At 40.7% G+C, this 21,029-nt stretch overlaps 1 protein-coding gene across 3 annotated transcripts in view; it reads left to right on the plus strand.

Moving 5' to 3' along the window:
• asap1b (ArfGAP with SH3 domain, ankyrin repeat and PH domain 1b) overlaps positions 1-21,029 on the plus strand; it is a 132,177-nt gene that overhangs the window by 69,306 nt on the left and 41,842 nt on the right. For 2 of the 3 annotated variants that reach the window (XM_041814115.1, XM_041814113.1), the window contains exons 7-12: positions 3,492-3,577; positions 10,223-10,298; positions 15,536-15,622; positions 16,274-16,282; positions 16,543-16,643; positions 20,599-20,668. In XM_041814115.1, coding sequence (XP_041670049.1) covers positions 3,492-3,577; positions 10,223-10,298; positions 15,536-15,622; positions 16,274-16,282; positions 16,543-16,643; positions 20,599-20,668 — 429 coding nt within the window. The remainder of the gene's footprint in view (positions 1-3,491; positions 3,578-10,222; positions 10,299-15,535; positions 15,623-16,273; positions 16,283-16,542; positions 16,644-20,598; positions 20,669-21,029) is intronic. The other variant, XM_041814114.1, reaches the window with a different exon arrangement.

A 21,029-nucleotide genomic window follows, 5' to 3' on the forward strand; every position in this document is an offset into this window, starting at 1 on the left:
TGCGTTGTTTTACTCCTGGCTGTAACGGTTCTCTCCTCATATCTCTCCATCCTCGCTGTCTGTCTGTCTGCCTCGTATCAGACCGCTACGGTAATACAGACACGTGTTGGCTCATTAAGCAACCAAAGGGAACTGCAGTATCTACGGGAGGAATTATTAAACTAACTGATGCTTGAATGAAATATCATTTCGACTACGGGACTTTGATAAATCTTGAGTCTGTCCGACCTGAGTTTGTAAGCCTTCGGGGGTGAGGAGGTCTTCAAGTCGTGACTTCAGCTGTGTGCCTCTCGCACAGATACACCTCCCTCTCTCTGTGACTTTCTGGTGTGGTGAGGTAAAATAACTCATAGCATAGATGAGTTTTCTTGTAGGGACAACATTATGTGTTGAGCTATGTGATGTTTTGGTGTTTCGTGCAGCTGCTCTGACATGCTGTGATTGTTTGGGAGGGGGCGGTGAAAGTTTATGAAGTGCGGCACAAAATGTGCCACACTTTAGTGATCCCCCAGAACATATTCCCCAGATATACATTCCTCTTTCTGAAAAAGAAAAACAAAACATCATTTCGGTCAAATTCATTTAATTTCCATGATTTCCGCGTTGAACAGTAGATTCCGTTTTTATTGGGCAATTCCGCGGGGTGGAGGATAGTTGCAAAAGCGGCCTGCAGAGGGCGCAGCAAAGTGTAGCCAGGCTAAAGCAGTTTGAATTTGGCAGCATGAGTGCGATTAGCCTATTGCATGCCTGGAGTGAATGAGCTGGCTGTCAGCTGTTGTTGAATTGCGTGAGATCAGCTGATCTCAGTTATATGGCAGCAGTTATACACTCAATTTATAAACATTGATTGTACTGAAGTTTAAAGGGTTATTCACTTGTTTATAACTTCATGCTTGCTTGCTTGGACTATTGTTATTATTATTAATATTTTTTACGATTCCTTTACTAGTTTTTAAAACATTGCATGGCCTTGCCCCACAAAACTTGCCTGAGTTGTTGCACCCTAATGCTCAAGTCAGTGCACTGGGGTGTGGTCTACACATGAGATGCTCTTAGTTCCAAGGTACAGGCTTAAAACCTGAGGTGATAGAGTGTTCTCTAAGACAACTGAACCTACCTGAAAATATTAGATCTGCTCAATATACTGAAAACTTGAAAGTCCTTGCTTAAGCCTGACCTGTTTGTACTGGGGGCTGCATGGCGGTGCAGGGGTTAGCGCTGGTGCCTCACAGCAAGAGGGTCCCTGGTTTGCTTCCCGGTCAGGGCCTTTCTGTGTGGAGTTTGCATGTTCTCCCTGTGCATGCGTGGTCTGGCTTCCTCCCACCACCAAAAAACATGCTCATTAGGTTAATTGGTGACTCTAAATTGGCCGTAGGTATAAAGGTGAGCATGCCTGGTTGTCTGTCTCAATATGTCAGTCCTGCGATTGGCTGGCCAGCAGTTCAGGGCGTACCTCACCGCTCGCCCAATGATGGCAGGGAAAGGCTCCAGTCCCCCCACCACCCCCAATGGGATGTGCCGTGTAGAAAATGGATGGATGGATGTTTGAACTGGCTTTTAAGACAAGTAGAGACTGAAATTGTGACATTTTATCACTCTGTTTGCTGTTGCTTTTGTCTAATTGCCTTCTTATATTTTGGTACTTACTATTTATTGCCTGAAGCCTGTGTAGCTCTTTGGTCAACTGTGGTTGTTTTAAATGGACTATATAAATAGACTTTGACTTTGAAAGTGTGGCTTTCACACCTAGATAATGCAGTTTGAAATCGATTTTTCTCTTGCACTTACACACTTCAGTATAACCAGACTGCTTCACAGTCTCCATGCTGGGCTTTAACCCAGAAGTCAAACAGCATACATTTTAAGGTAGAGGAAGCTACACTGTTGTCTGCCTTTGGATGCATGAGCTAGGGATAGGGTTCCTCACTTTTGTGTCAAGACTAAAGCACAGGGGTGTCAACTAAATGTACAGCACTGTAGAATTTTTCATGCTTTTGCTATTCAAATTACAATTGGTTATCCTCTTGCTAACTTGCAAGGTCAACAAGAAGAAGATCCACAGTAGCTAAAAGGTGGGAAACCACCATCTCCTGGAGCAGAGGTAGACATACTTCCCTCAATAAATCAGTTTTTCCTCTATGCATGTATTATGGGACAGGGAGAGTTGTCAAGGTTAAACATCCTTATTGATCTGTAATCATAGCTCAGTTTAACCATACATGTAAACAGACTGATTATGCAGCAGTAGGTTAGTCTGACCTGTTTTTTTTTTTGTTATTAAATGTATACATTTTTTGATTAATCTTCAGTATTTTGTTTTAAATCCACATGATTCTCTGTCAGTAAGTGAGACAGAATAATCGCAATCATCAGAGGTTTTCTAAACCAGCAGTCATCATGGATGTAAATAATGCTCCAGTGTTGTTGTTTCTGCTGCTGTTGTGTGTTTGTGTGTCTGATGTGTGCGACAGTTTCAGCAGTCAGTGGTACAATCTGTTCATCCCACTTAACCTCATTTCTCTCCGTGTGCGTGCACTCTCTGGCTCTCACGCTCTCCCCCCTCTTTCTCTCTCCGTGTTACTCAATCACCAGATTACAGGATGCGCTCACTCTCTCGCCCTTTTCATCCTCGGCTGTCAGTGAAGGAGGAGTGTGTGGACAGGCAGCGCTCAGCGGGCTGCATTATGTTGTGCTCAGGCGTGACAGCGGTGCGAGCAATGCTGCTCATTCACACAAAAGGCTCCAAACACGCACATGCTGCAGCTCTCTGCAAAGGCTTCACAGTGCTCAGACAAAATGTGGATAATCTTCCACGCCACAGTCTCTGTCGGGCACACAAAGGGATGACACATGCAGCAAACGCACACAAACATGGACATAGACGTTAGCTCATGCATGTGCGAACAAATGTGCATCCAAACACGTGATTTAAGACAAAAACTGCATATTGTAGCTGGAAGCTTCAGGAAGCATTTGAGTTTTAGATTTTATATTTCTCTGAACTGAAAGTGGTTACTCTGTGGATTGGCATACAGCAGGATTAGCTCAGATTAAGATTATCTTTTATTTGTTTGATCGTCTGAAGACTTCTCGTTTGTTGTGAATCCTCAGTCTGAGCTTACAGTCTACAAAGCACTGCCTCAGGAGACAATTCTGTCCTTTTTATGATGCTAATGTAAAAAAAAAATCCCCGATCATCCTTTTGAAACTTTTTTTAGATCAAGGCATGGGGACGGTATTCTCTCGTATGAAAAGCGTGTTTACAGTCTGCTCCAAACTCCCTCAGCGTCAAGGCTGTCCTGGCTCATACATCAAAGCCTTCGTAAGGTGTCTGCACGCTCACATTTGATTATCATAACGCAAAGTCTTCGTATTAACTGTCTATGGCAACGCTGAATCTTTATTCTTTGTGAAAGACCTCATTAAACCAATAAAATCCGCTTGAATTTCCAGCCTTGGCTGAACTATGCACCTCTCTCCTCTCTCTGCAGTACCTGATCAAAGTAAATGAGATCAAGACCAAGAAAGGAGTGGACCTCCTCCAGAACCTGATAAAGTATTATCACGCACAGTGCAAGTAAGTACCTACTAAATCCCTGATGAACCCCCATGTATGAAGCTCCCTGTGCTGTGGGATAAATGTAAGGTTTTGTTTGTATGTATGTTTCTGTAGAGGGCGTCTCCAGGATTCTGGGCCCTTAAAAAGATAGGCACAGACTCAGTTAGACTTGAATTACTGCTATAGCTACGCATTTATTTAAAAAATGAACTGGTAAAAATTTAAATCAGGATAATTGAAATATTCTTGCTTCACTCCTTTTCAAGAACTTGAATTTTAAAGAATATAATTTATTTGATTTTAATGATCAGCACCTTTCAAAAGGGCAGAAAATTAAAAAAAAGATTTATCTCATAAGAAAGGTGCTTGTGAGTTCATTAAAAACTTTTTGGTGCACTGGATGTCTATCTTTACTGCCAGGGTATGAAACAAATTAATGGTGTTATTTGATTTTAATTGAATGATCTAGAATCATATCAAAGTTTAAAATCTGGTTCCTACTTTCAGTGAAAATGTTGTACTTTTGAAGAGTTGCTGTGTGAGGTACTTGTCAGTAGTAAGAATGCCACAGATGATTCAGATCATCATGGACCTTTAAGTGCCGACTTGGAGGTGGGGCCATGCAGCTATGTAGTGCCCTGCAGGTGAAACACTATATGCACTATATGGACTAAAGTATTCAGCCCCCCGACCATCACACCAACAGTGACTCTAATGACACCAGTGTTAATTTTGGCTGCTATTTTTAATTTTAGTCTTAGTGTTAGTCTTTAGATAAAATGTCTTTTAGTTTTAGTCACGTTTTAGTAATTTCTACCTTTTTTAGTTTTAGTCTAGTTTTAGTCCATAAAAAGTCCTCACATTTAGTCCTTACTTTTAGTCCAAGCATTTATTTTCTTGCCTAAACCTTGAACCAAATCATAGTAGTGTGATCTATGCACCCTGCCAAACCTGAGGTCCCTGCTTTCTACAGCTGAGAGGCAGAATAGTTATATCTGCATTGTTTTTTGACAGATTTACCCACATTGCAGAAATATCACAGATTTTGAATGTCCAACAAAAACGACATTACATTTTAGTCTAGTTTTATCCATCTTGATGAAACTAAACTTACTTTTTGTCAGTTTTAGTCATCACAGATCTACATTTGTTGGTCTTAGTCTAGTTTTTGTCATGGAAAAAAGGCTGTCAAACATTTTCAGTCATAGTTTTAGCCAACAAAGTTAACACTGAATGACACTGTATTCAAATCCATGTATTTTAATGTGGAGTTGGCCCCCTTTTTTGCAGCTATAACAGCCTCCATTCCTCTTGGAAAGCTTGCCACAAAATATTCCAGCATTTTTTGGGTGTTTGTAACGTCCTCCTGGCATCCACCAAACCCAGACTCGCCCATCTGACTGCGAGGTGTGATCCAGTGTTAGTGTGCTTTAAACCCCTCCATTTGACGCTTGGCATTGGACTTGGTGATGTGAGGCTTGCATGCAGCTGCTAAGCCATGGGAACCCATTCTTTGACGCTCCTGCCACATAGTTTTTGTGCTTACATTAATGCCAGTGGAGATTTGGAACTCTTCAGCTTTGGAAGCAGCAGAGCGTTGGCAACTTTTACGCCTCATGCACCTTAGCAGTTGTTGACCCTGATCTGTGATTTTACATGGTATTCTGCTTCGTGGCTGAGTTGCTGTTGTTTCTAAACGCTTCCACCCCCTTATAATAAAAATTATTAGGGCCATGGCTGATATGACTGTAAGCAGTTTATCAGGAGTCCTTAGTTTGAGACAACATGGCCTCAGATTGGCCCCTGAAGCCCCCCTTGGTAACTAGATTTTTCCATTGTCTTCTACACTTTACAGTAACCCCATTACAAAGTCCATTGCATTTAATTAAAACAGTAACGATGACTGACACAAAGTAATGATACATGCATATTTTTTGAAATCAAAGTTTTGAAATTTTGTTTTTATTCAGAGCGCTAAGAATGACTGCGGTGTCTTTATCCTTCCAATTTTGCTTTTACTGTGAAATTATGACATTTATAAATAAGCAAGAAACAAAGCCAGACAAGCGACATGTGTTTCAGTTCTCTTCCCTCCTTTGGTGTAGTAGCTCCTATTTTTGCCCCCACTATGGCGCCCATGCCCTCCGTCTTTGCAGCTCTTGATGTCAAATCGCTCCCTCCTGTATGATTCAGGCAGCACAGTGGAGTGTATATATAGCACCCATAAATATGCACGGGTTGTCATACAGATCCATTCTGACAGCTGTGGGGTTTGCTGGGTAAATAAGTGGGCGCTCTCTGTGCCACAACCGCAGCTCACATCGGCCTGTGACAGAATGACAAATTTTCTCTCAGCGTTGCTAGGTCCTGTCATAACACCGGGACTAAACAATATATTTCCACGGTTAATCCGTTCAACCTGGACCGTGATAGATGGAAAAGCAGCAGCGGTGATGGATTAGAGGCAGGAATTGATGTAGAGATAAAGAGAAGTATGTTACAGCTCACAGCCAGAGAGAAGAAAACAATTTGTGTTCATTTTTAACAATTTGAACCAACAAATTATAGCCAGTAATTAAGGATAATTTGGGTATTTGTCAGCCTTGGTGATGACATCATTTAACCACCCAGAGGAGTATGAAATCATACAGAAACTTTATTGATCAGGACAAGATGTTGACAACCTTGCAAACAACTTCAAAGCCACTGAAGTCATGTCTCAGGCTTTCCTCTCAATCAAAATGCAAACAGAATTTAACAATCAGCTTCACAATTAGAGAGCAATAAAGATGTCAGTACGCTCCATCTGAAGTCTGATGATCTGAAACTGCACATATTTGTTGGTTTTGACATCAAACGACACGCTGACAATTCTGTCAAGATTCAACAATTTTGATAAACTGAGCAGCATGACTTCACGCTGGGATCTGTCAGGTCCCAAAGTGAGAAAGCAGGCTGGGTCTGAATTTCTCTTTTACAATTAAACTGTCATTCTGTAGCAGGATGAATCTTTTTGTTCCAAAAACTGCAACAATATGAATGCCTTTGCGGAAATGGTGAATGAACTTGCGATTATGAAGCACTTTTCCGGTCATCTGACTTTTTGAAGCGCTTTTTCACTGCAGGTCACACTTACCGTTTCAATCAACATTCATACACTGATGGCAGAGGTTGCTATGGAGAGTTTGTCATCAGTATGAGCTAATCCCATCTGTAACCATTTACACGGCATAGACAAAGCAGTGTTAGCAAGGTAGGATTAAGTGTCTAAGTGTGGAGCTGGGGATTGAACCCACAACCCTCCGATTGTGTGATGACCTACTGAGCAACAGTCACCCAAAAAAATTGGGTCCATAGACAAGTATGTTGCAATAACCAAATGATGATCCCCCTACCTGTGATGGCAGGCATGTTGCACAAATAACAATAAGCTGTTCTGATCCAGTGGTTCCCAAAGTTGGTCAGAATGCCCTTTGGGTTGCAAGACACCAAAGGAGGGGGTCATGAGATGCCCTTCAGAAAAAACAATAAAAGGATAAATTATTTCAAATAGTATATTCGAACCATTATTGTAAACACATACATAAAATGAAGTCAATTCATAATTCTAAGGCTGTTGTTTTCTTTGTTGTTTTTATGTCAGTGTTGGTAGAAGCCTTTTAGTGGAAAATGCAACGTTGCGCTACATTATGCTTCAATCACATCCAGGGATGGTCGGGGTCCATCGTCTGCCACTATTATTTCAGGGTCGCAGTCTGAAAAGCTTTGGAATCCCTTGTCTAATTATTCATTTAACCTTCAGATGCAAGTAGGAGCAGTGAGATATGTGGTGCTTTTCCTTCTCTTTAAAGGTGAAGTTTTCCTTTTCTTGGTAATTTATCATGTATCAGGTACATGTGGAATTCTTTGCTGTAAGGACATCAAAATGTCCAATAGTTTGATTCGTGTTGATACCATTTATTTATTTATTGAAATGATTGATAGCATCCTAAAGTACTGGAGTTTTGAGAAACAACATGCATTTATAAGACTGGTGCAAATGAGAGAAAAAAATAATAAAAAATGATAATTCAAGCTATTTCGATAGGGTCCTTGCTCTGAGGTCAACGCTCCGTCTCTAAACATTGACAGTGTGAAGGAATTTACTTCCAATTCCTGTTCATTAAAAACAAATTAATTCACCAATATTTGTTGTCAAAAACACAACTCTTAACTAGTTGCTGTGTCGTCAAAACAGGCATCTATATGGTTTTGTGGTTCCTAGTCTCGTATTGTGGTTTAAATATTAAGTAACATGATAATCCTAGCTCACAGTTGTTGATGTTCTCTGCTATTTAGCTTAAATATGTATTCTGCCCCTTTGATTGTAGCTACAAATGCTATGAACTGCGAAAACGACCTCTGTGTTCTTCACCTACAGTGCTTGTCTTGTACACTAAGAGTGTGTAGTACGCTGTTTTTTTGCTTCCGTTTGACATCTACATTGGGACGGATTGTCCAGATTCCATGTTTGTCATCAGGAGGATCTATTTTGAAAAGTCTTCACACTGAAATGTTTGTTCCTGGTTGGAGAATGACCTGACCAGTCGGTGTCATTTTAGGATTAAGAGGCAGTAGCTACAGGTGTGGTTTAGTTGAAGCAACTACAAGCCTATAGACCAGAGCAAATGTGGCCCGCGGCCCATTTTTGATGCCCCCCCCCCCCCAAACACTTTGAATTGAGTTAAATGTGGCCCTCAATAGAGCATGAAGCTTGTGCTACACTGTATTGTTCTTCTTAGTTTCGAAACAAGGCAGTGCTACCATGGCAATACTGACAACACTATAAACAGTATAAGATATCTTCATTTATATGCCCTAATGGATTACAACAGCAAATATCAGCACCAATGATGTTTCAAGGGCGGGGCCAGGGGTAGCAAGAGCTGACATGGGCCCCCTGAAATCTGATTGGCCTCCCCAAAATCCTTAAAATGACTGGCCATTTGCCTTTTCAGCCATCAACTAGACATTTAAGCATGTCCAATCACTGAGCATATCTTAACCAACATTAGATAGGTTTTTACTAACTTTAATATCAAAGTGAGATATATAAAAGTGGCCCCACCGTCCTTATAAATTTCTGTATTTAGCCCCCAATGGAAAAAGTTTGGACAACCCTGTTTTAAACAATGGCAGCTAGTGAAGAGATTAGCATGGATGTAGCTATAACAGCAGTTTTTATCACAACTAGAGAACATTTCTGTCTTGAAGGAGCAAAGAACTGCACTGAGTGCAAAAAAGATGTTTTACTCTTCTCCTGACTGACTTCAGCAAGAGTTAACCAACTGGCTCCAATGATAGTGAAGTGTAAATTGGGTATTGACATAACACTGGCTGCCTGTCCAGCTTGTGCTACGAAATTTACTCCCTGGGGCGGCACACACCCACTATGTCACATTCTATGTTGCTCTGATTGGCCTGTAATAAATGTGACAGACAGAACTTTCGAGTTTTCTTCGAAAGGTTCTGCCCTTTCCAAACGCTTTGTATTGGACGTTTCTCTGATCGATGTGAAATATGTTCCATGACATGGATTTTTGAAACAAGTCTATTTTATGTGTCAGGCTAGGGGTATCTTTACTGAGATCTTTTTCAAGAGTTTGATTCTGGGGCCTGAAAAGTATGCAAACATGCAGACACAAATCGATGTATTATGTCAAACGTACTGAACCCTTCTGAGGCAGACTGTAGCACTCAATAAAACACCCCTGTGTGCTGCTTTGCACTTTATATTTGATAGGGATACACATGTACAATCAAACCTGCAAAAATCAAAACAAGCAACAGAAAAGACATAAAACCAGACACCGACACAGTACCACAAAATATCAAAGTGGATGCACAATGAGCAGACAATCCATCATAATGAGATTATTCTCTTCATCATCAAAAGGTCCAGCTGTCCTGCAGAGAGCACAGAAACACATGGCTGCTGAATATTCATCTGAATTAACTCTTATGTTTGATGCTGAAGTTATAAGAAATTGTAAGTGAAATATTTCTGATGTATTTATAACCATATGTCAAAGCAAAATATTCAAGAAGTCGACTGAGGTGAATCTTCATAACTGTAGCATGACCACTTCAGCTCTATCCTCTGACATTCTGCGAGGCCATTAGTACTCGAGCAGAGAGCTGTCTGGCGTGGGAGTAGAAATGTTGGATCTCGATGCTCAGATTGAAGGAAAACAAGCAGAGGAGAGAAGTGACAGAGAAATTAATGAACGGACGAAGGGAGGAGAGAGCGGAGGTAGAGGGTAGAGGGAGGCAGGTCATTAGCAGTGATTTGCAACTGCAGCGCTGCATCGAGGTGTGTACCACCGACAGATCAGTAATGGATTTCAGCGAGTGCCTAAGCACCTCTGCAAATCTGCTGTGGACACGGCCAGCTACGATTGCCGCGCCAAGAGCCAAAAGGTGCCAGCAGAGCCGAGCTATACATCAAACATAAACTGCAGCAGCTTCGTCTCCTGGTGACCTTCAGAGTGACCCAGAGCAGCAGAGTTTAACACCTGACATTTGCAAAGCAATAATTCCCATCAAGAAAAGACATTTTCTCATATTTTATTCCTGTCTATTTTAATGTCAGTGTGATTAAAATTTTCTTTTTTTGTGTTGCAGTTTCTTCCAGGATGGCTTGAAGACAGCGGATAAGATGAAGCAGTACATCGAGAAGCTGGCAGCTGATCTCTACAATGTAAATACTCATTACCTCACTTCTTCTATGGCTATCTGTCCTTATGCTTACACTTTTATTCGAAACATCAATCCTGACCAAAGTTGTATATGTGTGTTTGCATACCCGTTCTTTTTTTTTTTAATAGCAAATGTGATATAACTTAATGTTTAGCTGCCTATAATTGCAATTCAATGGTTTCTTTTCTAAGCATGCATATAAGCAACATATTGGATTTTCATTAGTCATTATGAGGCATTTGCAAAAGCCTACACAACTTTCCTTCAACAGTATGGCAAGTGGCTTAAAGGGTTTTTCAGAAACAGGAGTTTTACCCTCCTTTGCCTTGAGTGGTTCAGACATACACCACTGTGTAAAATTTGAAGGCATGTTTAGGCCAAAAACTGAGGCTGAAGTAAGGCTAGATGTTGTGAGTAAAGGCAACCTCAGTTGTGCTCTGGATGTCCTTGCATATTACCAGGGGTGTGGAAAATAATCTGTTAAAAAACAAATTCCACACCTGTAGGGCACAGTGAAGAGTGGATGTGGCAAGTAAGTACAGCCTAGAGTACTGTCTGGATGGGTTGGAGGGTTGTCACCAGCCCTTGGTCATGCTGTGGATGTCCCAAAGGCCTGAAAACTGTTGGCAGTCTTCGGGCGTAAAGAGACGCTGATCTTGACCTTGGCTGTCAAGCGACACACGTGTCAAGCTTGACTCTGGCCCCCTCCAGCCCCAGGTCGAGGCACATTAGATCCCGGTGAATGCTTGGTTCCATACCTGCCTAAAACTTCTGCACAGGACTGTGTATAAACTAGGGCAGTGAAATGACTGCATGTTAATCCCCTTTTTGTTTGCATTTTAAATTCCACTATTTTACATTTGAAATTATATTTGTTTAATTTGGGATTTTTGCACTGTCTGAAACTAAGAGTAATGAGCTTGTTTGGTGACAGACCTGCTTTTATATTTGAAGGAAATCAGGAACTTTGGCCAGATTGTAGATCATGAACTTAACCGCTGAAAAAGTAACATGTTGACAAGGAAGAGTAAAAATGTTGATAACAAAACTGTAGATGGCTCTTGACTTGTCCTTTGTCCTTGTCTGTGAGTTTTTTTTTTTTTTTTACTGAAATAAAGCATTAAGGAGCATTGGTGGACTTATTGTACATCACTGTGGCTACAGGGAGACATTGTGATTGATCGGGATTAAAAACATTTAATACACTAATGATGAATCCTAATTTACCATGATGAATCCATTAATGCTGACAGCTCTAATATAAACACAACAATCATTCTAATGCCAACAAAACAAGCAAGCTTTGATCATTGCCTAGAAGAGGCTTGTTTTTAGTCATAGACTGGAAGTAGTTTGCAATCTTGTGAAGCAGATGGATTGTCCATATTCCATGTCTGTCATCAGGCAAATCCATCTATGAAAGCTCTGAAAATGGACCTGACCAATCAGCATCATTTAGGGAGAATGAGGAGGTAGCTGTAGGCCTGGTTTAGTTTTACTGGAAGTTAATGGCTGCCTCTGGTGTGGCAATGACTTTGGATGTAGCTATAATATAGAGGCAGTTTTTTTCAGAACTGGACCACATTTCTTTATTGAATAAACAGCAACACGCCAAGAGCCACACTGAAAGCTTCTTTTGGCATGGAAGATGTTTTTGCTCTACTCCAGACCATCTTCGGCATGAGTTTCATCCTCAACACTTGGTATGGGAGGTTTCCCAGATGAATGTGAAATGCATCCTTCGTCATGCATACATGAAACAGTCAATCTGTCGTTGGGTTAGGTTTGTTGCAGGGAGAACACAAACAGTACAATGGGGAGCTGTAAGCCTAGTGGTGATATTCATGTGTAGAGGCTGTTGTCCTTGAAGTGGCAGGCCTAGTTTCAAATCCAGGCTGTTGCTCCTTTACTGCATGTCCTTTCCAACTCTCTCTATACCCAGTTTCCAACTTTATCCACTGTCCTCTTCAATAATCTCTAAAACACAGGCATAGAAAGCCCAGAAAAATGCATCTTCATGACAAAAGCATTATAATAATAATACTTCCACAAGGCAATTTTAATCCTGACTGATAATCAGCATAAAAATAATGAAAGGCTAACATTACTCATCAAGCTGGTGAAAGTCCCACCAGCATCCCAGGACTCAACAACATCTGTTTATAAATGTTATGTTTTTAAATCAAAGGAATTCGTCCTTTTCCCCACTGAAACCTCCTATATTTCCAAGCTGGTCTCGTAGTGCTGCTGCCAGACATTTGGACCTTCAGGGAGTGCTGCTCAGTGAAAGCCCATCTCATTCATGCAGTAGCTGACAACTTTGTAGACATCTTTGTTTTTGCTTTTAGTGTCCTGCTTCTCCAAGTCAACCCACAACTCCCTTTTCCTTTTTGGTAGTCTAGCTAGCTAACAAGCATCTTAGAGCTTTCAGACATGACATAGCCCAGCTGTGCATGGCATTTTTTATCCACGTTGTTGGAAAAGGGGCTTGTGCCATAATGGCGTAGGGGCAACCCTGTGTTGGAGATGATCTTAGTCTGCTCTACAATATTGCAGAGCACAAAACAAGCCTAGCGAAAATTGCAATGATCGGAAGTAAGCTAAGGAGCTCCAGGGGTGAAAGCATCCCCATATCCCTCCTCTTAATTATTCACAGTGATAACTGTGTGTGATTCTTTTATACACAATGCAGCTTAAATTATTTGCTCAGTATGGGCATTACTCAGGTCTAATCTAGCACAGATTGCATTAAAACAACAATCTTTTCTGCTCTTGTTAAGCAAAAACCAGAAAAGAGTTAATGGTCTTGTAGTTTAAAAGTGTGGTAATGCTAGTGAGGCATTGATAACTATAAATGTCTGTTTGAATGTCTGCAAGTTAAAATTGAATCTGTGCCCTTGAAGTACTTTGTCATGATGGTAAAAATAAATGCAAGAGTCATAAAGACTGGAAAAATGTTTTAATGCATCTCTGTTCTTAAAAATTATAGTAATAGAATTCGTACTGTATCTAAAGAGAACCTTGAAAAAATCAGAGCCTTTATTGTCTGCTCAACATCATTTCTTATTTATAGTACTGCTCTTTTTCCTAAAGCACCACTTTTATCAGAATGTAAAGCCCCCACAGTTGTTAGAGAAGGTCGCACAGCCAAAGAAACTGTCACATTTCAGTTTCCAATGGAAACTAGAAATCCTCACAAATTCACAAAGATGGCCAAAAGCCTGTACAGGGAGAGGTCTATTAAAGATCCTTCCCCCTCTTCCATCTTCTCTTTCTGGATAAATGAATTTACTGTAACCGAGCATCGATTCGATTGAGAGGTGCTGATGAAACCTGATACTGAGGAGCTGTCAGTAGCCTGTGGATCTTTTGTTTCACTGCTGACTTTAAAACTATGACACTAAGCAAACTACTCCTTATGAAGGAATCTAAAAAGTTTTTTTGAGTTTTAACTTTTTTATTAATGCCTGAATGCGTCTTACCTGGCACGCCAGATCTGGTAAACGTGAACCATGGTGACTGTAGACATGTCAGTACACGACTTTTGCTGTTTTTAGAAAAGAAAACAACTCAGTGCTGTTTTTTGTTCTTCTTTTAACGAAGAAATGTCGTCAAGTTCTGATAAAACTGATGCTCTAGCTGCATCCACGCCAATGTCTTTTGCCATAATTGCACCAGCTTCTTGTTGCTGCTTGCTTCCGTCACGACTTCGCCGTGCCTGAAAGGACTGCCCCTCCTGATTGGTCCTGTCACTTTCTAACCGGGCCAAAACGGTTCAGACGGGAGCTTTGCAAGATGGATTTGCCAGTGAGAAACATGGAAGCAGCTTTACAAGATTAGAATGCATCCACTTTAGATTTAATGAAATGAATGAGAGATAAAGTCTTAAAATCTTAATATAGAAAGAGTCGTCAGAAAGGATAAAGGGGCTGGTTTATCAAAAAGGAGACAGAGTCTGAAATAAGTGTGAGAGTGGGGAATAACAAGCAGGAAAGGAGCCACAGGTTGGAGTTCAATCTGGCCAACCAAAGTGCCAACCAAATATTCACCCCCTTGGATGTTTTACCCTTAATTGATTTTATAAATCAATTGTAGTCAATATAATTTGGCTTTTTTTAACAAATAATTTACAAAAACTTCTTTAATGTCAAAATGAAAACAGTTTTCTACAATGTAATGTCACTTAAATAAAAAAAATATTTAGTGTAAAATCAGTGATTGTATAAATATTCAGCCTTGCGCATCTGAGTACTGCAGTTTAACTCTATTCTTCTTTCCAAAACTACTCAAGCTCTGTCAGGTTGCACAGGGATTGGGCACAAACAGCCCTTTTCAAGTCCAGCAACAAATCCTCTATTGGATTGAGGTCTGTGCTTTGACTCGGCCACTACAGAACATTAAGCCTGTTGTCTTTGTACCATTTCTGTGCAGCTTTTGGCATATGCTTCAGGTCAACAGTGCCTTTCTCTTTGCCACTCTCTCATAAAGCTTTGACTGTTGAATAACCATGGCAACAGTTGTTGTCTGCAGAGCCACTATCAGCTGCTGAAACTTTATAGGTCATAGGTATCTTGGTGGTCTCTCTCACTGGTCTCCTTCTTGCATGGTCACTCAATTTGTGAGGATGGCCTGATCGAGGCAGATTAACACGTGCCATATTCCTTCCATTTCTTGATGATGGATTTAACTGAACTGTGGGAGATATTCAGTGCCTTGGACATTTTTTGTATCCATCCCCTGACTCATACTTTTCAATAACTTTTTCTCTGAGTAGCTTAAAGTGTTCTTTTGTCCTCATGGTGTAATGGTAACTAGGAATACTGATTAACCATTGACTGTGCCTTCCAGGAACAGGTGTCTTTAAACTTCAGTTACTAACACATTCACTGTAACAGGTGATCCCCATTTCAGAAATTGTGAGACTCCTGGCACTAATTGGCTGGACTTGTGAGGTTGCAACCCATTATAGTATTTTAGACCAAAAGGGAAGATTGCATATGGGCCAGTAGTTGCACAGAAGCAGCAAGAGCATTTAAAAGATATACCCAGGAAGATGAGGAATATAAAGGAACATGATTAGCAGTGATGGTAAGGGGATTGAAGCTAATTTTTGTGTATTTGTGCATCCAAACTTCATGCCAGCCCATTAAAAATCTAGATCTGTTGCCCAAAAAGAATCCTGGACCTTCCCCTGTTGGCTAGTGCTTAATTTTGAACCTCTTTTCTAATCCTCTTCAGATCAAACAAACTCAGGATGAGGAGAAGAAGCAGCTGACCGCCCTGCGGGATCTCATCAAGTCCTCCCTCCAGCTGGACCAGAAGGAGGTAGGCAGGTCACAGACGGACACAGGACAAAATTGACACTCAAAGCAGAAGAAATTCTGCAGCCATAAAGAGCCTAACACATTATTGTCGTTCACCAGCCATATTATTTCAGGTAGCACACAGATTTGTTGTTAGAAACAGATAAGAAGACACATTTTTATCACACACCTCCTCTCACTCTGGCCTCTAGCAGGTTTGGTCTCCTGCAGCACGGAGCGAGTGCCCAGTGCTGTACCATGCTGGTAGCCAGTGTGTGGTCGGCTTTGCTGGTGACCAGTGTTGTGCCTCACTGGCTGCTCAGTGGAGAGCCACTCACCAAATCCCACATTTAAATACACAGCCAGATAAACAAACTTATAAACATACTCCTGCTGCAGCTGTCTGCTCGTCTCACTGTCCCCTTGGTTCACACGCTGACACTATTACTTTGTTTTCTGCATGTTGTTAATTTACACTTCCTGTAGCTTCTCTTGCTAATATCACCCACTCTGGGCACTACATTTAGACAGCAAACACGTTAGATTGCGGTCTTGGTGGACACACAGGGCAGGCGATTCACTGGTTCACACTCACCGCCTGCACCTGAGCCGGATCTTTCACACCTCTCCCTTCTATCTCCCTCCTTCTGCCTTCTGCTTGTCTGGAATCAAGTCTAGAAGAGTAAGTGCTGGTGCATGTGGAGCATGCTGGCATCTGTGCGTTCTGCTTGACAGTGATGTGGTTTGGCCTTTTAGAGGCGCTGCATAGCATGTTGTGTAGATTTAAGTTCTCTTTTAGCGCTGTTTCTTTGGTTTTCAGAAGATACCTAGGGTCATTAGAGTTTTTGTGTCTGTGTTGCATGGTTTTAAGGAGTGTTTCTGATTAAACTGGGTCTTAAAAGTGACGATGTGTTTGTTCATTTATGGTGATGATTTACACAGGACTCACAGAGTAAGCAAGGTGGCTACAGCATGCACCAGCTGCAGGGGAACAAGGAGTTTGGCAGCGAGAAGAAAGGCTACCTGCTGAAGAAGAGCGATGGGTAAGATGCAATGCAGCCATCATTCTTCACAATGCTGATTACCAGAGGTGGAAAAAGTCATGACTCTCATACTCAAGTAAAAGTACATTTAATTTGGTTTAAATTTACTTAAGAAGAAGCAAAGTACTGGTTTATAAATCTACTCAAATACACAGAAAATCACTTAAAGTTTATTTAAAGTACTGAGTAGCTACTTATATCTACCCAGGGGGCTTGTAAAGTGAAATATATACTTTCCCTAATGTGCAGTAACAACAAGAGAATATAAAGCTTTCACACTTTCCTTTAAAAGTACTAAAAAAGTGCAATTACACAAAAAAGTTACTCAATTACAGTAATGTAATTATATGTATTTAGTTACTTTCCACCCCTGCTGATTGTATTATGTCAGAGACACTTGTTTTTAACGTCTTTATTTTACTTTTACAAATTTTTGCTTTACTTTTGAGATATATTTTTTGGCTTATTGCCTTTATTTGGATTGGACAGCGGCTAAAGTAGGAAACCAGGAAAAGAGTGACATTATGGAAAGAAGCCCTGAGTCTGTCTTGAACCCAGGCTGATTGTGCAGAGGACTGTAACCTCTATGCATGGGGTAAGACCTTACAGCTAGCCTACCTGAACCCCAGTTACAGTAAACATAAGAAGTCAGAAATCCTTGGTTAAAAAGACGATTCAAACTGATTCTAGAGTTAAAGTTTTCAACAACTACTCAAAAATGTTGATTAGGTGTCTGTGGTTAGACTTGATTTTTATTGGAAAGCAGTTTTTGTCACATTAAACAATTTTTTTTTTGACTTTACAGTGCATCACTGTCACCCTTGAGAAGCAAGGGGGCAGAGTTGAATTCAGAACCACATTACCTGCATGAAAGCTCTGCACCACCACCGTCAGCTGATGAGTTCCGAGTGGTTAGGTCTCACCTAGGGATTAGAGATTCATTTTTATTGATACTGATGGCCTTATCGATACTCCTTATCAGTACCACTATTGATAATTTTCTGATATTTTGTGGAAAGACAAATATTAACAATATGGTGGTCTAAACTGAGTAATGCATGAGTTAAAAAGTTGGTTAAAAAAGTTACAAAATTTTCAGTTATAATTTTTTATATTCCTTTAATACAAACTCATTTGTAATATTCACAATCATATTTATTGAAGTTTCTCATCAAAAACTGAATCGTCTTTTTTTGATGTGGTATTTGAACATAACATGAAGTATAGGATACAGTCATCTAATTTACTCAGGTTAATTGAAAGCATCATATATAATCACCTTTCAGCTGTTTAAGTTAGCTAATTAACTTCAGTTTTGCAGATTCCGTCACAAATTTCTACACTGGATTAATATTTTTGACTAATGGGCCTTGCTTCAAAGTTTGGAAGCATTTTTCAGCTTTTTAATGAGGAGTTTAAGAAGAAAGTTGTGCTGAAGTAACTGAAGCTATTGTTATGATTGCATGCTACTGACAAGCTGAGTGATTTTTCTTCAAGCCAGCAGTCAAAGGTTACACATTTTTGGCTTGATTTGTGCTGATTTGCTTTTAGCTCATCTTCCACTTGCAAGAACTTATGAATGTTTTACTTCAGTGATATTATAACATTACATTACGTCACACAGCCTGTGGCAGAACCAGGTTTTTACAGACAGGAGTTTCAATCACCACCCCTAGTTGTGCCCATACACGGGCAGCCTGGGTTCAAGTCTGGACTGTGGCCTCTTTCCTGCCCCTCTCTCTCATCCCTGTTTCCTACTCAATCCACTGTCCTTCATTATCGAATAAAGGAATAAAAAGCCCCCAAATTTTTCTAATATAGAATTTTACTAACCATTGTGGCGCTCAGATGGTCTAGTGGTTAGTACACACCCCATGTACACAGGTGGTCCAAGATTAGGTCCAGCCTGTGGCTCCTTTCCCCCAATCCCTCATCCTTGTTTCCTACTCGATCCACTGTCCTTCACTATCAAATAACGGCTGAAAAAGCCCAAAAACATATATTTAAAAATATTACTTGTCATTTGTTTTCAAGAAACTACATCATTACACAAGGGTCATTCTGTCTTTGAAGTCAGAGCTGCACAGTCTTAAGGGTAGACTATGCGATTTTTTTTTTCCACTAGGTGTCGTAGGAGAGCAAAGCCTTGAAAATGTAAACAAAGAGGAGTTTTTTACACACCTCCGCCACTTTGAAGCCTCCCCCTTTAGCCACTTTAGCTTCGGTTGATCCTAAACACCGATCATATACAAGTTTATATGTAACGTTCAAGGCAACCTTTACTGCTAATATCTTTTTTCAGCTGCAGTAAACCATTTCACGAGCTCTTCTTATCCTGGCTGGTTATGTTATAGCATCAATTAAACATGAAAACATCAGCTTCAAACAAGACTTGGGTGATATGAGATAAACAAAATTTGAGATACTACCTGATTTGAGTAGAGCTACCTCCGTCTGCAGCCTCCATTTATCAGCAGCAGGCTAACATTAGCATGCCTAGCTTCCATTCATTTTTACCCCACATTTATTTCAGCTGTGCTATCACACTCAGCTTAAATGTCCAACCATAAGAATAGTGCTGTCAATAAATCAACACTGGACAAATGTTGAGACAATACGCACAATGAATGAAAAGATGTAGCCTACTTATGCATCCACGAGAGCAAAGCCAGTTCTGAGTCATGCGAGAGCTTTTTAGCATCACGTAGGGCTCGCCACCGAGGAAAAGCAAGTCTGATATTAACTCTAGTTTTTCCTTTCGCTTTGTCAGAGGGTTTCCTAGACAAATGTCGAGGCTTTTTAGGTGGAGGGGAAGCTGGTGACAGGCCTTCAGTCGGCCGCTTCTGATTGGAGTCTGCCGTTTACACTCCTCTCAGCTGTTTGGGAGAAACATTTACCTGCAGCAGCACTGCTGCCCCTGGGGGCGCTTCTAGGAGGAGAGGGGCGTGTGCCAGAGGAGAAGGTTACCGCCCCAATCTGGTCTGGACAGAGTTATAAACATCCCATATAAACAAAACTACAGGGTACCGAAGTTTTAATTCAGTGTGTTGATACTGTACTCAGAAAAAACATTTACGTAGCATATGTTTGATTTTTAATACTTTTCAGTGTAAAATGTCGGATATTCTACCTTTAAGTGCCTGCGTATATGCGGTCTGCTTTTTTCTTGCTGAGACTGCTCTCATTATGATGTCCATGAACCTTTTAATTAACATTACACAGCCCATAATGCACCACATTTGTCATTTTGTATAAGAAATGTCCTTATAAGAGGAAATGACAATTTTTTTGTCACCCTTTCAACATCAAATTCAGAAACTGTCAAAATTATAAGATGGAGAGGTGTTTTCTGACTTGCTGATGTTGTAACTGTGGTTCAGCTGATTGAAGCGGTTGAAAAAAGGTTCTGGACCAATGTAATTACACAGTTTTTAACCAAAGTTAACTTTCAAACTCCTGCTGATTTTCAAGAGCTTTGTTAAGCTCTTGAATTGACCAAATTTAAGACATCCAGGCCAACCAAAGATTGTTTGAATTATGTGATACTGTCAAATGCAAGAATGAGTCACATTTTTGTCCATGTTGTGGAGAGTGAAGAACATCTTTCATTAATAAAATATATGACAAAAAGCTCTGAAATGTGTTGAAGAAATAATGACAGGAAGAGGAAACAGATACAAAGCTGACAAATTGGCCTGTTAGTATTAAGATGAGTGTTTTCCCTCCTGTGCTATCACTGTAATCTGATTTAACCTTGGCAATCATTTTTGCTGAATTATGGTGTTCTGTATGCCTGGTTTGGATAATCATATCGTTTTACATGACAGAAAGATGAGATTGAATTCAATTGTTAAAACATTTAGCAGAACAGTCTTTATGATGCATTTAATTACATTTAAGTAGTGCACAGAACATTGAATAAAGATGTAAACTCATTTCCTAATGTGTCACACAGGCTGAGGAAGGTGTGGCAGAGGAGGCAGTGCTCAGTGAAGGGGGGCATCCTCACCATCTCTCATGCCACGGTGAGTAAAGGACGAACGCACGCACACACTCTCTCATATAAACTCCCTGACCCCCACGAGTAGCTGTGTGGATCAAAGGGAGAAACATCATGCAGGGAGGTTGTGTCGGGCTCTCTCAATCTGGAGGCTGGCAGAGTGCAATTGACATAGATGGGTTGTCATGGAAACCTCATCCCCCTCATTCAGCCCCTCCCCCTGCAGCCGGCTGCGCCTCGGTGACTCATCTCAGAGCGAGTGTGAGCGAACTGTATACACTGGCACGTTTGTAGCAGCGTCTGGGCTCGTGTGCAGCTGCAGGGGAGATTTAGATGTGTGATGTTTTAGTTCCTGTTTGACTGCAGGAAGGTGAATACTAAAACAG

This window comes from Cheilinus undulatus, linkage group 19, assembly GCF_018320785.1.
Source record: "Cheilinus undulatus linkage group 19, ASM1832078v1, whole genome shotgun sequence".
NCBI lineage: Eukaryota > Metazoa > Chordata > Actinopteri > Labriformes > Labridae > Cheilinus > Cheilinus undulatus.